This window comes from Saccopteryx leptura, chromosome 12, assembly GCF_036850995.1.
Source record: "Saccopteryx leptura isolate mSacLep1 chromosome 12, mSacLep1_pri_phased_curated, whole genome shotgun sequence".
In the NCBI taxonomy this organism is placed as follows: domain Eukaryota; kingdom Metazoa; phylum Chordata; class Mammalia; order Chiroptera; family Emballonuridae; genus Saccopteryx; species Saccopteryx leptura.
This window is the reverse complement of record NC_089514.1, coordinates 37,632,742-37,659,689: the sequence shown is the minus strand read 5'-3', so window position 1 is coordinate 37,659,689 and position 26,948 is coordinate 37,632,742. Positions and strand designations below refer to the sequence as shown.

General features: G+C 38.4%; 1 protein-coding gene across 5 annotated transcripts in view; it reads right to left on the bottom strand.

Annotated features, from left to right (window-relative positions):
- The window catches only part of CDK14 (cyclin dependent kinase 14), a 621,136-nt gene that overhangs the window by 346,525 nt on the left and 247,663 nt on the right, over positions 1 to 26,948 (bottom strand). For all 5 annotated transcript variants that reach the window (XM_066353824.1, XM_066353828.1, XM_066353826.1 and 2 more), the window contains one exon: positions 20,816 to 20,910. In XM_066353824.1, coding sequence (XP_066209921.1) covers positions 20,816 to 20,910 — 95 coding nt within the window. The remainder of the gene's footprint in view (positions 1 to 20,815; positions 20,911 to 26,948) is intronic.

Sequence of the window (26,948 nt, the reverse complement as noted above, 5' to 3'; positions counted from 1 at the left end):
CAACACCAGGAAGATAAACAATCCAATCCAAAAATGGGCACAAGAAATGAATAGACATTTCTCCAAAGAGGACATACAGATGGCCAGTAGGCATATGAAAAAATGCTCAACATCACTAATCATTAGAGAAATGCAAATTAAAACCACAATGAGATATCACCTCACACCAGTCAGAATGGCGCTCATCAACAAAACAACACAGAGTAAGTGCTGGCGAGGATGTGGAGAAAAGGGAACCCTCCTGCACTGCTGGTGGGAATGCAGACTGGTGCAGCCACTGTGGAAAGCAGTATGGAGATTCCTCAAGAAATTAAAAATAGATCTGTCTTTTGACCCAGCCATCCCACTTTTAGGAATATACCCCAAGAACACCATAGCACTGATTCAAAAAGAGAAATGCTCCCCCATGTTTATGGCAGCATTGTTTACAATAGCGAAGATTTGGAAACAGCCCAAGTGTCCATCAGTAGATGAGTGGATTAAAAAACTGTGGTACATATATACAATGGAATACTACGGGGCTATGAAAAAGAAGGCAATATTACCTTTTTTAACAATATGGATAGATCTGGAAACTATTATGTTGAGTGAAATAAGCCAGGCAGAGAATGAAAAGTATCTTAAGACCTCACTCATTTGAGGAACCCAAGGAACAATGTGAACTGAAGAACAGAATTAAACCTGAAGGGAAGGGGGGAGGGTGCTGTTGGAAGGGGGGCAAGAGATATGTTGAGGGGAATACGGGGGAGGGTGGATGCAATCGGAGTGACACTAGAATCTATGTAAACACAATAAATTAAATTTAAAAAATAAAAATAAAAAACAAAAACAAAAGTCCCATATTAATGATTCAATTTAGAAGAAACATCCAGGCAAATGTACGGAGACATAAAGTAGAACTAATGGTTGCTAGGGGTTGGAAGGGTAGAGAATTCAAAGTGACCACTAATGTGTATGGGACTTATTTTTAGAATAATGAAATTTCCTAAAATTAGATAGTAGTATGGTCCCAAAACTGTGTGAATATACTAAAACTCACTGAATTATACAATTTAAAAAAGTAAATTTGCTTTGTGAATTATCTCAGCAAAGCAGTTAAAAGACTTTTAAAGGATGGAAAAACATGAGTTTCCAAATTGAAATGGGGCACCCAATAAAAATAAAGCTGCATGTTGATCTATTTCCTGCTCATCATGAAATTTCAGGACACTGGAAATAGAAGTATTTTAACAGAAACAGTAGAAACTAGACAACAACAGCATGATGCCACTAAAATTCTAATGGAATTATTTCCAACCAAGAATTCTGTAACTAGCCAAAATGTCAATCAAGCATGAGTGCAGAAAAAAAGATTTTCAAAAATACAATATCTCAAAAAAACTCATGCACACAGTTTCCCAGGAAGAATGAAAACAAAACAACTTGAGATGGGAAAGGAAAAGCGGCAGCCCAGGAGAAGGCGAGGGCATCCCAGGAAATCCGTGAAAGTAGATGAGCCAAGAAGAGGCTTGGGGAGGACTTGAATTACAACAAATAAAACATAGGAAGTCGTTATTAATTTCAGGAAACCAAAAGTTGAACTGAAGGGAAAAAGTAATTAAAATATACTACAGACCTCAGCTACAAGCAAGATGCAAATATTGGATTTCTGATTTAATCCAAATCATAATACACTGATATTGAGAAGATGGGAGGTTAGAAAGATGACAAGGTAGAATGAGTTCACTTGTTTGAAAGTGAAAGAATGAAAAAAGAGTTCATTAAATTCACATTTTTCATTGAAGGAATCAATGGATGATGCCAAAAGGTGAAAAATCAAGAAGTAGCAGAAAAAAGAAAAGTCTTACGAGATATTCAGAGGAAAATCATTAAAAATCAGCTAAAAGAGTTGAAAGTTGAAAGTAAAAACTGCTGTTTTTCATAACAAACCATAGAACTAACTGAATCTGTATTCATATGATGTATAACTTGCATAAAATCAACAATCACATCAACAAAAATAAATGATTTAAACCTGAAGGGGGTTTACTATCCCTTTAGCAAAGCACAAAACACACACTAAACTAAAACAGGTTAACTAAATATTCTTGAAATGCAGGAAATAATAATAATAATAATAATAATCCTAAATGGTCATTATAAGGATAGGCACTTATCAAATTACTGATTCTGCAAATTGGTGAAATTATAGGCCCCCTAGTCTGTATGATATTTAATAATGTAAATTTTCTCACTTAGAGATAAAATTGTTAATGATTATTTCCTCCTATTATTTAATGGCCTAGTGAAATATAATGTAAAGATAATTGGAATTGTAGATCACTTTCCTCCTGATCTTGGGTACTTTCATCAGACAGCAACATTAGTACCTTAGTGGGCCATTTCTCTAATTTCCCCAAACTTATCATTATTGTCAGTCTTACTACATTTAATGCATCACTCTCCTGCCTCCATCTGTCCCCTGAAACATGCACAATTTTTAAAAGAATACTGCTTTCCTAACTTAAGAAATATGAGGATAATTCCTATCAGGAAAAAAAAAAAAAAAAAAAAAAAACCCAGCTAATTAATATGTGAATAGGTTCTTTCTTTTGTAAAGGAATTCTCTTTTAATTACTGTTCTTATGTTCCCTATGATTTTCCTCTATCAATATTCTTTTGGGGGGGGTCTATTCTCTGAAAATATAACATATCCCAGCTCCCCCATTAAATGTCTGTAAGTTTAAATGATAAAATTCTAAATTTAAGTAAGAAAAATAATTTAAAAATTTTAAACCTCATAAAGGCATAGTGTATTCTCATAAAAGAAGTCTTATCTATAGTGGAATGTAGACATAATTGTGTGTTTTTATGGGTAATTGGACATTTACTATGGCAACAGTCAGAGATGGGACAAGCTGCTATCATAAATCATGTGAATTAAAATACTGAACTATGATTAAGGCTTCCTAATAAGGATGGCAACCATATGAAATAAAACTAGAACATAAGAAGATAGGTAGGATGTAATGAGGAAAAAAAAACAACTAAAACACCCGACATGATAGTGAACAAACACAGTTGAAAATGACTGAAAGAGACCATAATTCCTCATTACATGAGGAAAAGCCACTAGGGAAAGGGACAGAAAAGAAGTTAATTGACTTTATCGTACTGATTAGAGAAAACAAGTTCAGAACACAGCACTGATTGAAAGCTAGCTTGTTTCCTTTTCATTTCTTTAGTTTCCCCTTATGCTTCAGGAATCTTCTATCTTACGCTGCCTGCAGTCAGTCATCCACGGTGTTCACATCTGCTCATATTCAGTACTTGGTCCTGAATGACAACCTACCCATTCGGAATATAGAACCATAATATTACACTGTATAGCTAGTTTTCCAAATGTGAAACTAAAACATCCTCAAGTTCTTCAGGAAAGAAGTCCATGAGTAGAATCCAGTTTTCCTATTATTTTCACTTAAACACAAAGGGAGGAAAAATACATTTACAGTACTGTATGTATTTATTGAAACAAATCGGTGTATAAGTGGACCCACACAGTACAAACCTACGCAGTTCAAACCTGTGTTGTTCAATGGTCAGCTGTATTTGACATCTTTGCCTGAGTGTCCTCATCTGCAAAGTGGAGGGAACTTACAACCGTTCATGGCTTCAGTTGGGACTACATGAAGTAGCATGACTAAATTACATATTTCCATCCCCTGCACAAAGGGTAGGAATCCTCCCTCCAGTATTTCATTACATATTTCCATCCCCTGCACAAAGGGTAGGAATCCTCCCTCCAGTATTTCTGATGTGTATCCGTTTATCCTCTACTTGAATACTTTTAGTGACAAGGTGCTCATTGCTCTTCAAGGCACTCAATTTAATTTACAAGCAACACAAAATATTTGAACATTCTTCCCAGGAGTAAGCCCAAACCAGCCTCTCAGAATTCTCAGAGAGAATTGGTTTCTTATTCTGTCTGGAATAGATTCTCTACTCTTCCTGGCACTTTTAGCGGTTTCATGTTGTGTAGCAGAGATTTCCAACCTTTTCATCTCATGGCACACACAAACTAATTACTAAAGTTCTGCAGCACACCAAAGAAAATATTGTATTGATATGTTTTGCCAATCTGACAAAAACAGGGATCCTTTTAATTTGTTCACATCAGATGGCTACTTTTGGGTTGGCTGTTGTCATTTTCTTTTTTACTTGACAATCTAAGGGAAAAGAGGACAGTGCCCCTAACTAAATAGGTATCATAGTTTTAAAAATTCTGTGGCACACCATTTGAAAATCGCTGCTGAGCACAGTTCACAGACCTCTTGCCATTGCATTGGCCCTCCTCGAAGTATACCTGTTTGTGGCAGTTCTTTGAGCCAAAGAAATTACTAGTTTTTTTCAAATAAGTCGTTTTTAAGTTAACTTTCTTCTACCCTGTTTTTCTATACTAGGTAGGCTGCCTTTTTTTCCCTTTTAAATCAAGCAAACCATTTTCCTTATCCCCACAGCAATTCACCTAGCACGTTTGGCTCATCATTTCATCAGATTCTTTTTTTTGACCCCAGATCCCATCACTCCAAGTGTTAATTATGGCTCCAAGCTACGACTCACACACAAATAGGTCAAGCACATCATCACCATGTCTTCATCAGAGTTATTAATAAAAATATCAAATAGGACAAGGCCAAGGACAATGCCCTCCAGCATACTGTGATAGACTTTTCTCCACTCTCATGTCAATTCATTAATCAACAGGCTTTGGTTGAAGTTGTTCAATCAGCGATCAACTGAAAGAAAAATAAATCTTCTAACAAATCAACTTCAATTTTATTCTATTTATAAGGATCTCATGAACGTTCCTATCATAAGCTTTGCTGAAGTTGAAAATTACCACTGTGTTTCTTACTAGAAGGAATAAAGATTATTAGACTTCAATGTCTGAAAATCTGTTTTTGAATTTCACTAATGCTGTAGTAAGCTCATATGTCTATAGAGTCAGAAGTGTTCCCTGTCACCCTTTAGAAACGGGCATTACCTTTGCTACCCTTCATTTTTTATGACATCTCAAAGATTATAAACAATGGTTCTACGAATACATTATTCCCAGTTCTTTTCCCATTCTTGAAGTAATTTACTTGGGACTAGATAATGAACTTATTTGTACAAATGTATACAAGGTAGTTGTTTTGGTGGAGGAAGGGGTTAGGAAGAGCGGGGACCTGAGGAAAGTAGATCCTGGGTCTGAATGTGTTCCCTGTGCCGGGAAAATCCCTGCCTTGTGAGTTTTCAGGGGAGGTCAGACCCACCTGCCATTACAAAAGCCAAAAGGCCAGCCACTTTCTCAGGCACCTGTGCAGTCAGAACACGGACATGTGACCTCATATCAGCTAACCAAGCACAGCCAACATTCATTTAGCATTAGGAGCTAACAACCCAAAGAAGTAAGGAAAGTGTCATTGCCATTTTGACATCATGAGCAAGGGTAATAACATCCACTCGCCCAGGGCAGCCAGGCCAGTGAAGGCAAAGGCACTGTGGTGCTCACGCCCCTGGAGGCAGCTGGGTGCTCAGTGCTCAGTTCCACAGCATGATTTGGGGGTCTCCAGCCTCCATTCCTGTCCATATTTAGTCTTCCCAGCAGTTCTGTCAGCCAAGATATCCTCTCAATAAACTTTTCTGATTAATTCACTCAAAGAGAATTTCTCTTTTATTTCCTCGATTGATTTCAAGAGAGAGGAAGAGGGGAGAGAATGAGAAAAGCATCAATTTGTTGTTCTACTTAGTTGTGCACCCCCTAATTGCTTCTCATACGTGCCCTGAGCAGGGACTCAAGACAGTGACCTCAGTGTTGAGCCAGCCACCCCAGGATTGAGGGAGTGACCCTGGGATCAAAATGGCGACCTTGGCACTCTAGGATAACGCTCTATCCACTGCACCACCAGCCAGGGCAAAGAGAATTTTTTTTTGCTTGCAATAAAGAACTCTGACTGGTACATGTATTCAGAGTGGCCAAACGCTTTTACTCCTTTGACACAACGAGGTGGCATCGTCGACAACCTGCTCTAATAGCTATGAAATCACATTTGTTCTAAATCTTCTGCTGGGAAGAGTATTTGTTTTGAGAAAAGGAATAAAAACTATACATAGAAACTAAAGATGGACTGTGGATAAGTAGAAAAGTAAAGAAAAATTCAAAAATGTGAATTAAGTAGTTTGGTTTTCATTGATTGCTTGTGCCTTAAGTAGTAAAACTATTATATTATAGTCTTGCTCTTCCTGCTTCAAATGTCATACATTCATTCATATAAAAATGATTGGCTAGCCACCTACTACATGCCAGACATTCTGCTGGGCACCAAAGAGACAGCCCCTGCTCTTGTGAGACTCCCAGCCCAGAGTCTCAGCTGCAATAGTCCCATCTGAGGTCATGGATAAATGTTCTTGCTGGTGCTTCCTTCTCAGTTTCCTTTGTGGGTGGTTCTTCATCACCTTGACCCTTAATGTTGAAGTGCTCCAGTGTTTCCAGTCCATGAAACTCTCTTCCATTTTCCGTGGTCACTGACAGATAAGGTGTTTCTGTTATTGAATGCTGCATAACAAACTAACTCAAAACTCAGTTGCTTAAAACAGCAACCATTGTTATTATTTCTCACAATTCTTGGGTTGTAAATTCAGAAAAGGCCCCAGGTGATACCTGTGAGCCTGGAATGCTCCCCTGGTGTCCCCACAAGATGGCTTGTTCAGTCACCAGGCTGGCTCTTAGGCTGGCTGGGCAAACGGCCTGGCTGCGTGCTATGTCTAGGGCCTCACTTCAGTTTCTCCTGGGTTCTCGGTTCCCTTCTGTGTAGTCAAGGGCCTCTTCCCTTCACAAAGGCTCTCCAGCAGGACAGATGGAGTTCTGACAGAGCTGGTCCAGCTGCTCAAGAGTGCAAAACAGACCCTGTCAGGACCACAGCTGTTAGTGTCACTTCTACCATGTTGCTTCATTGATTAGAATACGTCGCAAAGCCGGCCTATAATAAGGGGCAGGGACTACACCAGTGGTAGTCAACCTGGTCCCTACCGCCCACTAGTGGGCATTCCAGCTTTCATGGTGGGCGGTAGCGGAGCAACCAAAGTATATAAATAAAAAGATAGATTTAACTATAGTAAGTTGTTTTATAAAGATTTATTCTGCCAAACAGCGAAACTCTGACATAAAGTACTTGGTAAGTAATTATTATTATAGGCTTTAACTTGCTGTAACTCTGCTTTATAAATTTTATAAAGTAAAATTACTTCCCTACTTTATAAATCACCATTACTGTGGAACTGGTGGGCAGTTAGAAAATGTTACTACTAACAGAGATACAAAATTGGGCAGTAGGTATAAAAAGGTTGACTACCCCTGGACTACACAACAGTGTGAGCACCCAAAGGCACAGTTCATTTAGAGCCAGCAATGTGGCAACCATCATACTCTGGTGATCTCATCCAATCTCCTTGTTAAGTAATCTATAACCCAGACAACTTCCACATCTCTACCCTGATCTCTCTGCTAAATGCCAGGCTCATGCCACCTTGTGACATATCCACTTGCCTATGTAACAGGCATCCCAAACTTAACCCATTTAACACTGGGTGGCATCTTGTCCCCCACCCCGCTCCTCCTGCGATCAGCCCCACCTCTCCTCACAGCAGCTCCATGAGTGCCATGAGGAGCTCAAGCCAAAACCCTAGGCGTTATCCTTGACTTCTCTTCAGCTCTCCACTCCCCCGTCGGATGCTATCGGCTCAACCTTGAAAATATGTCCAGATAACAATCACATCTAATCATCTCCACGGCTGACATCATCTCATGCCTTGGTAATTGTAATGGCCTCCTGACTGGTCTCCTTGTTTCAGAACTCGCCCACCCTCCAGTCTATTCTTTTTAATTCCTTTTAATTCAGTGAAAGGAGGGAAGGCAGAGACAGACTACTGCAGGTGCCCTGAACAGGATCCCCCCAGAAATCCCACTAGGAGGTGATGCTCTATCTGGGGCATTGCTCCATTGCTCAGCAAATGAGCCCTTCTTAGTACTTGAGGTAGAGGCCATGGAGCCATCCTCAGTGCCCGGGCCAATTTGCTCCAATCGAGCCATGGCTTCAGGAGAGGAAGAGAGAGAGAGAGAGAGAGAGATGGAGGAGTAGAGAGGCAGATGGGCACTTCTACTGTGTGCCCTGACCGGGAATTGAACTCAGGACATCCACACACCAGGCCAATGCTCTGTCACTGAGCCAACCGGCCAGGGCCAGTCTAGTCTTAAGAAAGCAGCCAGAGAGATCCAATGAAAATACAAGTCAGATCAGATCATTTCACTGCTTAGCACACTTTGGGTGCTTTCCATCTCATTTTTGAGTAAAAGCAAAATTCATGAAAACAAAGCCTTACATAATCCTGAGCCCACAACATCCTGGACTTGGTCTCGTCCTCGCCCACTCTGTTACAGCCACAGGAGCCCACTGCTCCTCACACTGCCTTCTCCATGGGGGCTCTTGCCTAAAATACTGTCTTCCTCCTTCCCCTCCTTCAGGTGTTTACATAAACACCTCTCACTTTTTCAGTGAGGCCTTCCCTGATTACCCCCATTTCAAGTCTGTCTGTGCATGGGCATGTGCGTGGACATTTTCCTCATAGAAAAGCAGAAAAATACCCAGCTGTCCCAGGACACTTTAATCTGGAAACCAGAATACTGACGGAGAGCGACAGTTTTTGAGAGCAGATGTATCATAAAATCATGCAAATTAAAGCATTCTTCATCAATTTAGAAATCAAGATGGATGAGGCAGAGAAGCCAAACAATTAGGTAGATGTGTGACAGGGTGGAAAGATGGAATATAACTTTCAGCTGGGAGTTCCACAGCCTAACATCACACATACCTCAGACCATCACGCCAAACTATGCAGACGATTCAAGCCAGCGGGTTGTAGGGTGAAATGCAATGACAGGACCTTTATGCACAGAAGACTGAAGTCTTATCTATGGCCTCTTAACTTATCTGAGTGAGTTTAGTAAATCTGTTTTAAATTCTCTCTAAGCATTATATCTCCTCATCAATAAAAACCTGGATAACAACATTACATGCCTTCTATACTTCAAAGGGCTAAACAGGGAATCCAATGGAATAACATTTATGAGAAAGTACTTTGTAGAATGTAGAGCAATATATAAAAAAGAAATTATGTGATTTTTGGTAATACATAAATCACTTTATATGATTTTTGGTGACAGTTTTCATGTGAAATATAGAATTTTTGTTCAATATAATATTGCACATTAGTTTGGAATATTTCATGAGTTTAAGGCACAATAGAAGAAATAAAATGACTGCCTCGATGACTATCATGATTAGTTATAACTTTGTTCCTTTTCTGCTTATGCATAATTATTAAATGTGTAATGAGAAGAGCTGATACACCTACTTTGCTCTCATTTAATTTAAAATGGAACAGAATAGTGATGCACTTTAGAGAGTGGTAATGTTTATTTACACAATCATGTTTACTATTAATATTCTTATTTCCACTGGTGAAATCTATTTTAAATTTCTCAGCATGGTGTTAAATAGGGCAATATGGCACTCAATTTGTCTCTGGCAGAAAATAAAAACCAAATTGCTTAACTTTCTGTTTAAGTAGGGAAAGAAATTTGTTAGCCCTTTCACTACTTTCTATATTACTTTTCAAAATCTCAAACCTGTGCAGAAGATAAGATAGCTATGACAATACTTTCCAGGGGTCTCCAAACTTTTTACACAGGGGGCCAGTTCACTGTCCCTCAGACCATTGGAGGGCCGCCACATACAGTGCTCCTCTCACTGACCACCAATGAAAGAGGTGCCCCTTCCAGGAGTGCGGCAGGGGGCCGGATAAATGGCCTCAGGGGGCCACATGCGGCCCGCGGGCCGTAGTTTGGGGACGCCTGCTTTAGACCATTAAGATACCAGATGCCTTTTCACGCTAATGGAGCCACGCCTCCTCATTTAACAACTGGAGGCAGGTAGTGTTCCAGATAGCACGTGTGACAGGTCCCACGGGCTGTGTGGCTGACACACGAGCAGCCTGGGAGCGCAGTTCCCAGCATGTCCACAACCTTCGGCTTGCAGGTCATTATATCTGCACACTTTTAAAATGTATAGAAATCTATATTTCAGATGTTTTAGGAGCTCTTCACAGTACTTAAGAGATTTTAACAATGTCCTGTTATTCACTACATCACTTTAATAATGACCTTCAAAGTCATTTCCTCAAGTGTCCTTTCGCATCAGGAACTTTTCACTACTTACTGCATTCTTCTGGCCCTCTGAAGGCTTTTATGGAACCTAAAATATGTCATTGGTGCAAATAATATGAAACAGCGAGGCTTAGAGCTCTCATTTAGAGCATTTAAGAAAAGAAAAATATTACACAATGTGCAAACTAACATAAATAAGAATCTTTCATTTCCTGGATCTCAAATTACATGGGTACCCTCACAAAACCCTTGAGCGCTTAATTCTAATCCAAATTAAAAATCCAATACTATCTAATGAATCTTAAATTTTTTACCTTCCCTTCATCTGAATGGTTTTAAAGGACATGATATATTGATTCTTCATACACTGTTTAACTTTCATTTTCCTCCCTCAAAAAAAAGGTGCTATTAATTACACGAAACTACAAAATCAACATTTTTAAGCAAATAACTTTGATGTCAACAACTTTAAAATATGGCAATATTATCATTAAGTTTAGGAAAGTATAGATTAAAGGGTTTGGAACTGGTTTTAGGCTTGCTACATAACAAGGTTGGGTGTGTGTGTGTGTATGTGTGTGTGTGTAAGTAGATTCCAGTGAAATACATAGGGCAATACTGTAACTTACTAGTTTGCGTTATAGAAACTCAAAACATTTCATTATTAAAATAAAAATTTTAATGGATAGAATTTTGACCACTCGATAAAAATTATTAAAGTTACAAGGCAGCTTAATAGTATTTATGATTTACCATATTTTCCCATGTATAAGATACCCCTTATTTTTAAAAAGTTTGGGGTCTGGAGGAGCCAAGGTGGCCACGGGGTAGGCAGATGCACCAACTCCCACTTCCCAGAACCAAGGTGGATTACAACTTAATCTGAGAACACTCATAGTGAAAGACAAATTTTGGACTGAACCAGGAGGATTCTACAACCAAGGACCACCAAAGAACCCACACAGAGTCTGGTAGGAGGGGCGGAGATATGGAGGCTACCCCGCTCCTGGTACCGGGGAGCGGCGCCTAGGAGTTTCACGAAGGAGAGGCTGTCTAGTGAGTTGCAGGTCCTTATTCCCAAAACTGGAATCCCAGCCTAGAGCCCTGGAGCTGGGAAGGGGCTGACTGACTATACTTGGCTGAGAAAAAAGCCTGGACAGAGTTTGAGAAGAGGCAGGACTCTCAGACCAAGGCTCTGTATTAAAGGAACTGCACAGAGAACCTCACTCACAGCCACATTCCCGGGCCTCCAGGAGGACACCCTAACCCCTGGGCTGAGTCACTCACCAGATTTAAAGTGAACCAGCATCACCAGCAAAAGAAACAAAGTGCCCTGTCCAGGAGGCTCCCCTACCCTTGCTAGAACAAGGCGCTTAGCACCAGGCACCATGTTAGGGACACAAATAGGGAATGCAGAGGTCTAAGCTACACCAGCCATTGCACTGCAGAGTGCTCCCTGGGGGCAGACAGGCCAGAGGAGGCAGAGCGCGGCTGCAGAGGTTCCAGCGAGCACACACAAGCCAGCCAGCAGAGCCCAGGACCACTGTTGCTCCAGGAAAAGCCTGGGCTTGCACACACCCCTGCTCCTTGAGTGACCCACCATAGGTGGACACGGAAGCCCGAGAATCAACAGAGGAGGTAACTCGCAGGCACACACGAGCCCGCCAGCATAGGCGGAAGTCACCTGGCAGCTGCAGAGAACCAGGCGGGCGCACAAACCGGCTGGGGCTGGGCGCACCCTTGGCAGTAATCCAAACGGAGGTGGAGCCCCAGTGGCAACTGAGTGGGGAAGCGCGGGCGTGCGCGAGTCCACCAGCGATGCAAAAGTCGCACCAGTTACTGCAGGAACTGGGGCAGCGTGCAAATCTGCTCAAGGTGCGGACACGCCCTCAGCAGTAATGTCAGCACGGGGAACTTGGAAGAGATCTGTGAGGGCGCACGTGACCCCTGAGGCCACCGCTGAGATCTGAGCTGATCGAGGCGGTCCCAGAAGCAGTCCAAACGGGCGCACAGGCACGCATGAGCCCAACTAGGGTAGCAGTGGTCCCAGAGGTGGTCTGGACCCAGCAGCACCTGAGCCCAAGAGCCCCAGGCAGCAACAGCAGCAGTGGCCTGGTAGAGAAACCACAAAATGGGAGCTAAAATGTCTGGATAGACTGATACCTGAAGCAAAGAAGTAGGCCATATCTAATACTATACCTAATCACGGAATTACAGTACTGAGCCCAACAAGTAGCCAGCAATAAAAGACAATAGAAAGTGGATTTTAGGGTAACTTGAATTTTAAAGTAACTTCTTCCGGGTCAAGAATAGATAAAAGCAAGCCTAGGAATGCAGCTGATATTTACAGTGGCACCTGGACCCAGCAGAGGCAGCCACAAGATCTGGATAACCTGTAGTTCCCAAAAAGTGGATAAGAACCAGTCACAGGCAGTGACCCCCACTTACCTGCCCCAGGTCCCAACCAGGGAAGTCCAGGGCAACACAGACTAAATGGGAAGACAGAGAAGTACAATCCAAATGACTCAACAAGAGAAACCCTCAGGAAAAGAGTTGAGTGAGACAGATATAAGCAAACTACTGGAGGCAGAGTTTAGAATAATGGATATTAGAATGCTGAAAGGTCTAAGAACAACAATGGATTGTCACAGTGAGCACATAAATAAAAAAATAACAAGTATTAAAAAGAACATTAAATAATAAAGAAGAACCAGTCAGAAATGACAAATACAATATATGAAACAAAGACTATACTAGAAGCAATTAAAATCAGGCTGGATGAAGCAGAAGATCAAATCAGCAATTTAGAAGACAAGATAAATAAAAACACAGAAGCAGAGCAGAAAAAGAAAGAATGAAAAAATCTAAGGACAACTCTAAGAGAGCTCTGTGACAACATGAAGAGAAATAACATCCGCACCATAGGGGTTCCTTAAGAAGAGGAGAAAGAACAAGGGTTAGAAACCTTGTTCAATCAAATCATAGCTGAAAACTTCCTTAAATTGATGCAGGAAGAAGTCACACAAGTTCAAGAAGCACAGAGAACTCCATTAAAGAGAAACACAAAGAAATCCACACCAAGACACATCATAATTAAAATAGCAAAGCTAAGAGATAAAGAGAAAATATTAAAAGCTGCTAGAGAAAAAAATCTATCACCTAAAAAGGAGCCACCATAAGGATGACATCTGACTTCTCAACAGAAACACTTGAGGCCAGATGGGAATGGCAAGAAATATTCAAAGCAATGCAGAACAGAACCTACAACCAAGACTACTTTATCCAGCATGGCTATTGTTTAAAATCTAAGGAGAAATAAAAAGCTTCCCAGACAAAAAGAAAAACAAAAAACAAAAACAAACCTCAAGAAATTCCTTGCAACCAAACAAAGGCTGCAAGAAATGGTAAGGGGATTGTTGTAAGCAGAACAAAGGGGGAAAAGAATATAGCAAAAGAGAAATATAGCTTTAAATAACAAAATGGCAATAATGAACTACATATCAATAATAACCTTAAATGTAAATGGACTAAATGATCCAATCAAAAGAAATAGAGTAGCTGCACAAATAAGAAAACAGGACCCATACATATGCTGTCTACAAGAGACACGCCTCAAAACAAAAGATACACATAAACTAAAGGTAAAAGGATAGAAAAAAATATTTCATGCAAATGGAAATTTAAAAAAGCTGGGGTAGCAATACTTATCAGACAAAATAGACTTTAAAACAAAGAATATAGTAAGAGATAAAGAAGGTCACTACATAATGATAAAAGGAGCAATCCAACAGGAAGATATAAGCATCATAAATATCTACACACCTAATATAGGAGCACCTAAATATATAAAGCAGACTTCGATGGATATAAAGGGTGAGATCAAAGGCAATACTGTAACAGTAAAAGATTTCAATACCCCACTAACATCACTAGATAGATCCTCAACAAAGAAAGTTAACAAAAAAACAGCAGACTTAAGGGACACATTAGATCAGCAGAATTTACTAGATATCTTTAGAACCTTTCACCCTAAAGAAGCAGAATATACATTCTTTTCAAGTGCTCATGGAACATTCTCCAGGATAGACCACATGTTAGCGCACAAAAGCAGTCTCAACAAATTTAAGAAGATTGAAATCATATCAAGCGTTTTTTCTGATCACAATGGCATGAAACTAGAAATCAGCCACAACAGAAAAACTGAAAAATACTCAAACACATGGAAACTAAATGGCATGTAATTAAATAACAATGAAATCAAAGAAGAAATAAAAAAATTCCTACAAAAGAAAGATAATGAACATACAACTACTCAAAATTTATGGAACACAGCAAAAGCAGTCCTGAGAGGGACGTTCATAGCACTACAGGCATTCCTTAAGCTTGAAAAAGCTCAAATAAACAACCTAACCCTGCACCCAAAAGAACTAGAAAAAGAATAGTAAGTAAAGCCCAGAGGAAGTAGAAGGAAGAAAATAATAAAGATCAGAGCGGAAATAAATGACATAGAGGCTAAAGAAACAATACAGAGGATCAATGAAACCAAGAGCTGTTTCTTTGAAAGGGTAAACAAGATCGATGAACCTTTAATGAGATTCACCAAGAAAAGAAGAGGACTCAAATAAATAAAATTAGAAACGAGAGTGGAGAAATAACAACTGACACAACAGAAATACAAAATATTGTAAGAAAATACTATGAAGAACTGTATGCCAAAAATTAAACAACCTATGTGAAATGGACAAATTCCTTGAAACATATAATCTTCCAAAAGTCAATCTGGAAGAATCAGAAAACCTAAACAGACCAATTACAACAAATGAGATTAAAATAGCTATCAAAAAACTCCCAAAAAAGAAAAGTCCTGGGCCTGATGGCTTCACAAGTGAATTCTACCAAATATTCAAAGAAGAACTAACTCCTATCCTTCTCAAGCTATTTCAAAAAATTCAAGAGGAAGGAAGACTTCCAAGCTACTTTTATGAGGCAAGCATAATTCTGATTCCAAAACCAGGCAAAAATAACACAAAGAAAGACAATTACAGACCAATATCCCTGATGAATTTAGATGCTAAGATCCTCAACAAAATTTTGGCAAACCAGATCCAGTAATACATGAAAAAAGTCATACATCATGATCAAGTGGGATTTATTCCAGGGAGGCAAGGATGGTATAACATTCGTAAATCAATCAATGTGATTCACATTGGAAGGAGAAAACCACATGATAATTTCATTAGATGCAGAAAATGCATTTGATAAAATCTAGCACCCATTTACGATCAAAACTCTCAGCAAAGTGGGAATACAGGGAACATACCTCAACATGATAAAGGCCATCTATGAAAAACTCACAGCCAACACCATAATTAATGGAAAAAATTTTAAAGAAATCCCCCTAAATTCAGCAACAAGGCAGGGATACCCCCTTTCACCACTTTTATTCAACATAGTACTAGAAGTCCTAGCTACAGTCATCAGACAAGAAATTAGTCATCAGGCATCCAAATAAGAAAAGAAGAAGTAAAACTATCATTATTTGCACATGATATGATACTGTATATAGAAAACCCTAAAGTCTAAGTCAAAAAACTACTGGACCTGATAAATGAATTCAGCAAGGTGGCAGGATATAAAATTAATACACAGAAATCAGAGGCATTTTTATACACGAACAAGGAAATATCAGAAAGAGAAATTAAGAAAACAATCCCCTTCACTATTGCAAAAAAAAAATAAAATAAAATACCTAGGAGTAAATTTAACCAAGGCGGTTAAAGACTTGTACTCAGAAAATTATAAAACATTGATAAAAGAAATCAAGGAATACACAAACAAGTGGAAGCATATACTGAGTTCATTGTTAGGAAGAATATGTCTACGGCCATACCACCCTGAACGCGCCCGATCTCATCTGATCTCGGAAGCTAAGCAGGGTCGGGCCTGGTTAGTACTTGGATGGGAAGAATAACATCATTAAAATGTCTATATTACCCAAAGAAATTTATAAATTCAATGCAATACCAATTAAAATACCAATGACATACTTCAAAGATATAGAACACATATTCCAAAAATTTATATGGCACCAAAAAAGAACACGAATACCCTCAGCAATCTTGAAAAAGAATAATAAAATGGGAGGTATCACACTTCCTGATATCAAGTTATACTACAAGGCCATTGTATTCAAAACATCTTGGTACTGTCATAAGAACAGGCATATGGATCAATGGAACAGAATAGAGAACTCAGAAATAAACCCACACCTTTATGGACAATTGATATTTGACAAAGGAGGTAAGAGCATACAATGGAGTAAAGACAGTCTGTTTAACAAATGGTGTTGAGAAAACTGCAAAAAAGTGAAACTAGACCACCAACTTACACCATACACAAAAATAAACTCAAAATGCATAAAGGACTTAAATGTAAGCTGTGAAACCATAAGCATCTTAGAATAAAACATAGGCAGTAAGCTCTCCGACATCTCTCACACAAATATATTTGCTGATTTATCTCCACAAGCAAGTGAAATGAAAGACAGGATAAACAAATGGGACTATATCAAACTAAAAAACTTTTGCACAGCTAAAAATAATAGGAACAGAGTAAAAAGACAAACTATACAATGGGAGAACACATTTGACAATACATCTGATAAGGAGTTAATAACCAAAATTTATAAAGAATTTGTAAAACTCAACACCAGGAAGACAAATAATTCAATCAAAAAATGGGCACAAGAGATAAATAGATACCTCTCCAAAGAGGACATACAGATGGCCAATAGACAGATGAAATAACATTCAACATCACTAATCATTAGAGAAATGCAAATTAAAACCACAATGAGATATCACCTCATACCAGTCAGAATGGCACTCATCAACAAAACAACACAGAATAAGTGCTGGCAAGGATGTGGAGAAAAGGGAACCCTCCTGCACTGCTGGTGGGAATGCAGACTGCTGCAGCCACTGTGGAAAACAGTATGGAGATTCCTCAAAAAATTAGAAATGAAACTGCCCTTTGGTGCAGCCACTGTAGAAAATAGTATGGAGATTCCTCAAAAAATTAGAAATGGAACTGCCCTTTGACCTAGCCATCCACTTATAGGAATATATCCCAAGGACACCATATCACCAACTGTAAAAAGAAATGCACCCCCATGTTCATGGCAGCATTGTTCACAATAGTGAAGATCAGGAAACAGCCCAAGTGTCCGATAGTGGACAAGTGGATTAAAAAGGTGTGGTACATATATACTATGGAATACTATGGGACTATGAAAAAGAAAGAAATATTACATTTTGCAAGAATATGGATGGACCTGGAAACTATTATGTTGAGTGAAATAAGCGTCAGGCAGAGAAATAAAAATATCATATGACCTCACTCATTTGAGGAATACAAGGAAGAATGTGAACTGAAAAACGGAATTAAAACTGAAGGGAAGGGGGAAGGGAGCTATTGGGAGGGGGGTAAGGGAGATGTTGAGGTGAATACGGGGGTGAGGGGATGCTTTTGGGGAGACACTAGAATCTATGTACACACAGTAAATAAATTAATTAAAAAAATAAAAATTAAAAAAAAAAGTTTAGGGTTTAAAAACTGGGTGCGTCTTATCCAGTGTTGTAGGTATTTTTTACTTGCATTTCCCATTTTTTTGCACTCATGTTGAAGACAGTGATTCACCATCAGACACAGATGAGGACAAGCTAACGGATGGGATTTGTGACAGTGATGAGGAGTTGTAAGAATTTTATGATGAATAAAACTTGAGTTCAATAACTTTATGTAATACATTTTCTTTTCAAATTTCGGGCCCCCAAATTAAGGTGCATCTTACATGGGAGCATCTTATACATGGCACAATACAGTACTGCACTCAAGATCTTCTTATGTACAGAAAGTTGTGCAAAGAGGGCTGTTGAAGAAAAAAGAGTTTTCTTTCCCCCTCTGACCAGAGGCTCAACCTCTGTAAAGCTGTAAAAATAAACAGGAGGGACAATATTGCAGTTAGGATTCAGGGTTAGATGGGTCTGAGTCTTACACGCAACAATACCTGGAGAACTAAGTATCTTTAATCCTTGCATTTTCCTTTGCAAAGTGGTGATATTCATAGTTCTGTAAGGCTTCTGAGAACATCAAAGGAATAATGACTACAAAGCACAGTGCTCGGCATAAAATTCTATAAATTTTAGATGTTGGTCTTTAGCATTGTCATTGTACTTGTCTAACATTCTTTCACTTCCCTTTCTGACCCCTTACCCGTTATCCCAAGCTCACAGTGTACTTCTGTCCCCTGCCCTGTGTTCCTCACCTAGATCTGCTCTGATTTCCAAGGCATTTCATGCTTTGAAATTACTATTGCCTTTCCACTGCCATAAAACATTAAGAAAAGAATAGAATTTATTTATTCTAGATACTGTGAGGAAAGCAATCTGATTAATTCCATTCAAGTATGTAATAACCTCAAGATATCAGTATATATACAAATAACAAGCAATCAAAAACCAATGTGCATAGATAAAAACTTCAGGAAATACTCAGGGAAGTTACTTTTGCACTGGGTAACTCACACCTTCCCCACTCTAACTGAGAAGACTCTGGTAAGAAATTTCCGCAGCCTGGACCTGTTCCCTTCCAGCCTCCCTCCCCAACTCGGATGTCAGAGATTTGGTGAAACTCTGTGTTTAAAATAAACAAAAACCAGACAAATAAACTTCAGTTGTAGCTGCAAAAAGTGCTTCACCAGAAAGAGCAAAAGGATGGATGAATAAAAAATGACAAAGGAAGGTAGAAGGGAGAAAGACCAAGAAGCAATGGGAATGGAGTGAAACAGAGTAGAGAAGAGAACTCAAGAGGCAAGGCAGGGCAGTCAGAGCCATAGTAACACAAGCTCGCCTCCTTCTCTGAAAGAGAACAGGTTCATCTATCTACGTCTTAGCTCGCGCGCAGAAGTTAGGAATGACATGTTGCTGGGAAAGCACTGCATATGTGCATGCTACTATGCGGTTGATTTAAGAGGACCTGGGGCCAAAGAAAATTTCATTCATACAAAAAAGAATGATTGTTTAAAAGTCAGTCTCAATCAATTAGCAAACATTCGAGAGTGAATTTCTTTCCTTTTATGTGACAACTTCCACAGAAAATCATTAAATGACATACGATCTGTTATGCACCTTTTAGTCTCACAAACATACTTAATTTTCTTTTAAGATTTAGAGGCTGTCTTTTCACATTACTTTTGTTGGTTTATCACTGTTACTGATTTTAGAGATCAAACTACTTTTCTTTTTAATTTAATTATCCAATTTTGGGAAGGGGACAAGTTCACTTTTGAAATATCTTCTACAGAGCGTGACAAAAGTTAGTTGTATACTAAGAAAAAAAATCTAGAGTTAATTGAAATGTTGCAACTAGACATGCTGGAAATATGAAACAAAAATCCTCGTTCTAAATCAGCTGAATACATTATTGATTCCAACATCATCGATTAAACAAAAGAAATTATATTTGCATTGATGTGTGAAGCTGCAGCCGTTCTTGGTAGCATGCAATATAGTCAACTGTTCAGCGTGAGTTTCGCTGCAGCCGCATTATCATATTATTCAAATGTAGCTATCATTTATATGTAAATAGACAAGATGAATGGCTTCTTCACAAGACAACTAAATGACAAATAGACACAGGCAGACATTAGTAAGAGAAAAATGTTACAAATATTCATTCCATTATATATTTTTAAGGAAAAATAAAAACTATTGCAAATTTTTCAAAAAGTAGTGTGGTAATTACAAATGGAATGTGAACACATTCACAATACCAACAGCTATTCTTAATAAAAGTCTCCGCCAATGTCATTTGTATCTTATAAATTACATGTTCTCAGATCCATCTGTGAAAATGGAGATGCTAATTATCATGGTTACATCTCATGACTGCACAGTTAAATGCTGAAGTGGGGCTACACAAATACCATATGTTTTTCTAAGAGAAATGGAGAAAGATTAATTATGAGTTCAAGTCCAAGTCTTCTAGCAGTAATACTCCCAACACAATACGATCATTAAATTGTGTGTTATGCAAATTGGAAGTTTTAATTAATAGCTGAAATACCAAGTGAGAAGAAAAACCATGAAGTCTAAATTATAAGTATCAGGGTTTCCTCCACAATAAAAAAAAAGAATCCCTAATAAAGAATGCTTTTGAAAAGCGAAGTTAACCACCATCCCCCCAAAAAAAACCCCACATTTTTATTGTCTGTGAAATTCCCCTAATGGAATGATCGGCATCATGCTGTTTGATCTTATCTGATAAATTTAAAAATTATACTGTATCCTAGTAACAAATAGGTTATAAATAGAAAGTATATCTGATGAAAATTCAAATTAATATTTTTAAGGATTTTTCTTTAAGATAGATATCATTCAAAATTATGCAAAATTATAAATCTCATGTATTCACATAAAATAGTTCAGTACAGCAACCTAAAAACCAAACTCTATAATAATACAATAAGATTTTTATTCATATTTATAAAATCTGAATCCTGACTTTACTTACCACATATTCAAACACAAGTGTCAGAGTCTCCTTGGTGTGGATGATATCATGAAGCAACACGATGTTCGCATGTTTCAGTCCTTTTAACAGAGAAGCTGTAAAATAAAGTAGACAGAGAGACAATCATGGGTAACAATCAACTGATATGTTTCACTATCATTTGGGGACACTGTCAGATGAAATGTATTTATTTTCTGACCTTCCAAGCCAACAACAATTCAGAATCAAGGGCAGAGGAACTAGGTCTTAAGCTCCCCCAGGTGTTCCACCTGTTATTTGTTATTAATCTCTAGGTCAGTTCCACAACAGTCAGAGAGCATACTTGGTACAATTTCAATTCCTTTAAATTTGTTAAGGTTGGTTTTATCAGCCAGGAAATGGTTTATCTTGGTCTATGTGCCAAATGTATTCAGTGTACAGGCTGGGGCATGAGTAGGTTTACAGCTGTAAGTAGGGAAAATAATACAAAATTAATAAATAATAATACAGGAATAAACTGTCTTGCGCACTCACAACTGTAAACCTACTTTTGCTGCACTCTATGTTTTGCTGATGTTGGGTGGTGAGTTCTATAAATGCCAGTGAGATCCTGCTGGTTGACAGGTTCTATCAATGACTAAAAGAACTGCTGACATCCCCAACTGTAATTGGGAATTTGTCAATTTCTCATTTAAATTCTACCAGATTGTGCCTTGTGTATTTTCAAGTTCTGTTGTTTACTGTATATACATTTAGGATTGTTATGTTTCCTTTGTGAATTTGCCCCTTTATCGAAATATATTGGTCTCTCTTTGTCCCTGGTAATTTTCTTGACTCTGATGTCTGTTTTGTCTGATATTAATATAGTTACTCAGCTTGCTTTATATTAGTGTTTACGTGGTGTATCTTTTTTCATTTTTTTTCTTTCATTCTACCAATATTGTTATATTAGAAGTGAGTTTCTTGTAGACTGCATATTGTTGAGTCATGTGATTTTTTTAATCCATTCTGTCAACCTCTAACTTTTAAGTGATATTTAGACCATTTAAATTTAATGTAAATATGAATATATTGGGCCCCTGTCATTTGAATTTATTTTCCTTTGGACATCATGCAATTCAGTCTTCATTTCTGATTCGATTTTCTTCTATACTACCCAGGAGTTCAACTGACTCTAATTTCATTTCATTTTAGTTTTTGTTCATTCCTCTTGTTAGAATTTGTATTTCCAATTCAAAGTGGGGGTTTTCTGTTTATTTCCCATACCCTGAATTACAGAAGATAGAGCCAGAATTACAACTTAGATTACAGTGTTCTGTATAATTTACTTTAATTTATGATTGATTTTCTAAAGAGTATTTTTATCAGCAGAAGTACATTGACTTATATTTTGTTTCCTTTTCCAGCACTTTTGTAGCGATGTGGGCCACCGTTGTACTGCTATGCAGTCAGGGGACTGGCTCAGCCTGAGGGCTCTTCTCCACCATTCTTCCCCCTTGTATGCGTTTTTATGGATGGTGCGGGTGGGAGGAAGGGAAGGCTTTACTGGTCTTGGTTCTTGTTTCTGGTTTCTATAGGATCCTTAATTTCTGCCTTTTCTTTCCTTCTGTACTATGGCTAGCATGTCTTCAAGGGGTAGCGTCCTTTCTCTATATATCTGAATCCAGTGGCGGGATTCAAATAATTTAACAACCAGTTCTCAGCTCTAATGACCATTTTAAGTATTTAAAAAACAATATACCAAAAGGTAGTTTATTATTTCATGCATTTAATACTTAAATAAGAACAATAAAAGAGGTACACAAAACTAGATTATGTTATAGGAAAGAGTTTTAAAATATTAATGAAAAAATATTAAATAATATCTGATAAAAAAACAATAAAACTGGTATTTAAGATATTTCCATATTCCTTGTTGATTGGCATCCTCACTTGCAAATATTTTCATCTACGGACAGAATGAATATTACTACAGGTGCTTAGAATACGCTGTTGCACAGATGACCATTTAAAAAGAGTAAGGAATGTGCCTGACTGGGTGGTGGCGCAGTAGATAGAGCGTCGAACTGGGATGCAGAGGACCCAGGTTCGATACACCAAGGTCGCCAGTTTGAGCACGGGCTCATCTGGTTTGAGCAAAGCTCACCAGCTTGGACCCAAGCTCACTGGCTCAAGCAAGGGGGTTACTCGCTCTGCTGAAGGCCCGTGGTCAAGGCACATATGAGAAAGCAATCAATGAACAACTAAGGTGTCGCAATGAAAAACTAATGATTAATGCTTCTCATCTCTCTTTGTTCCTGCCTCTCTGTCCCTATCTGTCCCTCTCTCTGACTCTCTCTGTCTCTGTAAAAAAATAAAATAAAATAAAATAAACTAAGAGTAAGGAATGTATTGTGATTTCCACATTAGGCGGCTGCCCAGGTGCCCACCTTAGAGAGAACCCTGATTATAAGTGCCATTTTAACAATTGGTTTACTGAACGCAACAAAAAATTAGATATTGGTTCTGCCAAACCAGTGCACTGGCCGAATCCCACCACTGTCTGAATCTCTCCCAGAAGCGATGTGTTTCAGTGGCTGCCAGTTCAGTCCCACTTACTTTTGATCTCCTTCCCAGTAGTCAGTGCTGTGAACCACACGGAGCCCAGCTTCCCCTTTCTGGAGTGATTTTCTGTTCTTTGTCAAAGTCCTCTAGCACCTCTCTAGGTTTTTTTACAGCCTCTTAAACCTCTCTTAAGCTCCCGCTGCACAGCTCTCTGCAACCACAGGCTAGCTGGTGTTTCCTGGAGCTCTTGGAGGTGTGGATCGTGTGTGCTTTTCTTTGCTCTCTAGGTCAGATTTATGACTCTTGGAGGAATGTGAGTGGGAAGATTCAAGATTGGGCAGCAACCATTCATTGTCCTCCAAACCCCTTGTCCTATATCAAGGCCTGATCAACAATGGCAAATCAGTAAGTGTACTGAACACCATTCATAAGTTCCTCAGCGATACCTTAAATGGGAACAGGGCTTTGCTGTCATCTGGCAGGTCTTCCTCAAGTTTGATCTCTCTCTCTACTACGAGACCAGCACTAGCCCCAGATCTCAGTCTGATGACAGATGACAATTATTTTCAACACAAGACCCCTTGAGATCTATGCCTCCAAAAACCCAGTAAGATCAACTGACAATATTTGCAACTTCAAGATATGAGCAAGAAACAGCGGCTTCTGCTTCTTCAATTCTATTCCTTCCTCATACAAGCCTCATTTCCTCTGATTAAAAAACAAACAAACAGCTGCACCCTCAAAATCAAACTCACTCTGACATTGCTCTTCTCAAAAATAAAATGCAGCCTGACCAGGTGGTGGCACAGTGGATAAAGCATCAAACTGGGATGTGGAAGACCCAGTTTCGAGACTCCGAGGTTGCCAGTTTGAGTGCGGGCTCATCTGGTTTGAGCAAAAAGCTCGCCAGCCTGGACCCAAGGTCGCTGGCTCGAGCAAGGGATTATTCGGTCTGCTGAAGGCCCGTGGTCAAGGCACATATGAGAGATCAATCAATGAACAACTAAGGTGTCGCAATGCGCAACGAAAAACTAATGATTGATGCTTCTCATATCTCTGTTCCTGTCTGTCTGTCCCTGTCTATCCCTCACTCTGACTCTTTGTCTCTGTAAAAAAAATAATAAAATAAAATAAATTTAATTAAAATAAATAAAATTCAATTGTTTAATATTTTAATTTTTATAAATAATACCACAAAGAACATAATTGAGCTTTAAAAAATATTTCTTTAGGATTATCTCCCTATAATGAATAATGAAAAATAAAGTTCTGAGGTAAAAAGACATGAGCATATTTGTAAGACATTATTTATAATTAAATGACATGTGAATTTGGTCTTACATCTTTGTCTGTGTAAGAATAACAGTACTATGAAAGACGAAAATATATAGAAAATATCAAACCATGCAAGTAACCCATTTTATCATATAATCAAATCCAAGACCCTTATAAAACTATATAATTTTAGAGCATTTTATATACTGAAAGCACAAGTATTAACTTCAGAATAAATTCTTCACCCCTCAGTAAGACCAGAAATAACAGAATTATCTCTGTACATCAGTGACCGTACAGGTACAGTTCTCAAAGGACAGGAGCTGCCTCTATCATCACTATTTATTTTACTGAACACTGCATCTTCAGTTTTGCTTTTTGGTATACAACCTGTGGGGAGGACCTCATACATTTGCCGTGGGGAAGTTAGTTTTATACACTAAAAATCTCAGTTAAAATATCTACAAATTAATTTTATCTCAGCTTTCTAAGTTAACATGCATGGAAAAATAATTACAAAAATTAAAATTAAATCACAGCACATGCAGTTTGAGGAAACAACCACTACATAGACTTATCATAGTTTAGTATTGTTAATTCCAATAACTTAAAAACTTCCCTCTTTGACGTCAACCTTTGATGTTAAGCCTATCAGCCTTAAAGAAGTGATGCTTGATTAAATAGCTAGCTTTCAGATATTAATCTGGGGTCCAACCTCACATTTGTTCATTTTTAAAATGGACAGTGGACGTGTTAAGTGGCACTCTGAAAAGAACACTTGTCCCTGCACAGTCTCCTGAGACAGGCCCATCCTCAGAGACTGATATTTCAGACTGTACTAGGATATTTGAAAACGATGGCCCGGTACGATACCTCACACTTGGTCTGGGCAGGACCCTGCACAGGGGAAATGCATTAAGGACCAAGGCATCTCCTGTTGTATGAAAGGAATCTGGCTTTGTGAAGCAAGTTTTAGAAATGTATTATAAAATATGTGTACTCTTGTCCAAGCTCACTTTATAAATGATCGCTCAGCATGTCGGATTAACTAATGGTCCGTCTTTATCAGCATCGGCTCCAAAAAGGAACTGCAGTTTATGCTCCATTGAAAATCCATTCTCTGAAGATTCTCTGCTTCGAATTTTTAAATTTTTATTTATACTTAATTATTTATTCCCCCACACCCTTCTTCTCTCGCCACTTACATCTAAATTCTATCTCATTTCTCAAAGTAATGTCTTCATATTCATCATTTCCCGTTGTGTTTTTCCTACAGTTTCAGTAAAATCAAATTCCTGTTATCATTCATCGTGGCGAGAAATACTCTTTCCTGACAGTGACTAATATAGAAAAACATAATTTTTTATATGATAGTTTTGACCATTTCTACAAGAAGACTCAAAGCCTCCACATCTAATTCTAATAAGTTTTAATTATTACAGATTTAAGATTTTTAAATACATCTATATTCACTTTTAATACACACTATCAGTTAAATAAGTACTGATATCTGTATATGAAAGCAAGCCCTCTTTCTTTTGAGATCGACATAATGAATTCACATTTGGAAAAGAATTGAGCCACTGATTTCAAAGCTGATGGCAGAAAAATGGCACCGAAGGGCAGAAACTGGCTACAATCTCCACCAACAAACACAGGCAGCAGACCTAATTTGGAGGCTTCCAGTAAGGTGCCAGATACCTTAATCCTTGCTGTCTCCAGGGCCTGCCAAGTCAGTCCAGTAATTAACACCTACAAGTCCTCACACCAGGATGTCTCCCTTTTCAAAACAAACACTGTCAAAATAATGTTCCATGTAATCCCAATAATACCACTCATATACCACATGTTATTTTCTTATCGTGTACATACAAAACAAATCCTGTAACACAGCATTAGTGATTTCAGTATGCCTGGCTTCCTCACAAATTTTGGGTTAACATATGGCAACATTTAAAATACATTTCACCAGTGAGGTTTGAAAAGGTACAATTGTACGTGATGTAAAAGACTTCTAATTAGGGTTGAGGGTGAAAATTCTAACAATAATTTTGGGGTTGTGTTGTTGAAATAATGCAAAAACAAAAACACTGTTGATCATAAAGATGACTTCACTGCTGATGAAGTCACAGTAGGCTCTAAGGACACAGGGCATCCTCCTTTAGTTTGGAAGCAGGAGTCAGATTCGCACCAATCAGACTTATTAAAACCTTGACCTCCCCCTTGAGGAATAAACATCTCAAGTTTCCACTCTAGTTTGAGAGAGAGGAATTTCACCTAAATTCCAACCTCACCATGATTAAAATAAATCTTGAGTTAATAGAAAGATTCAGAG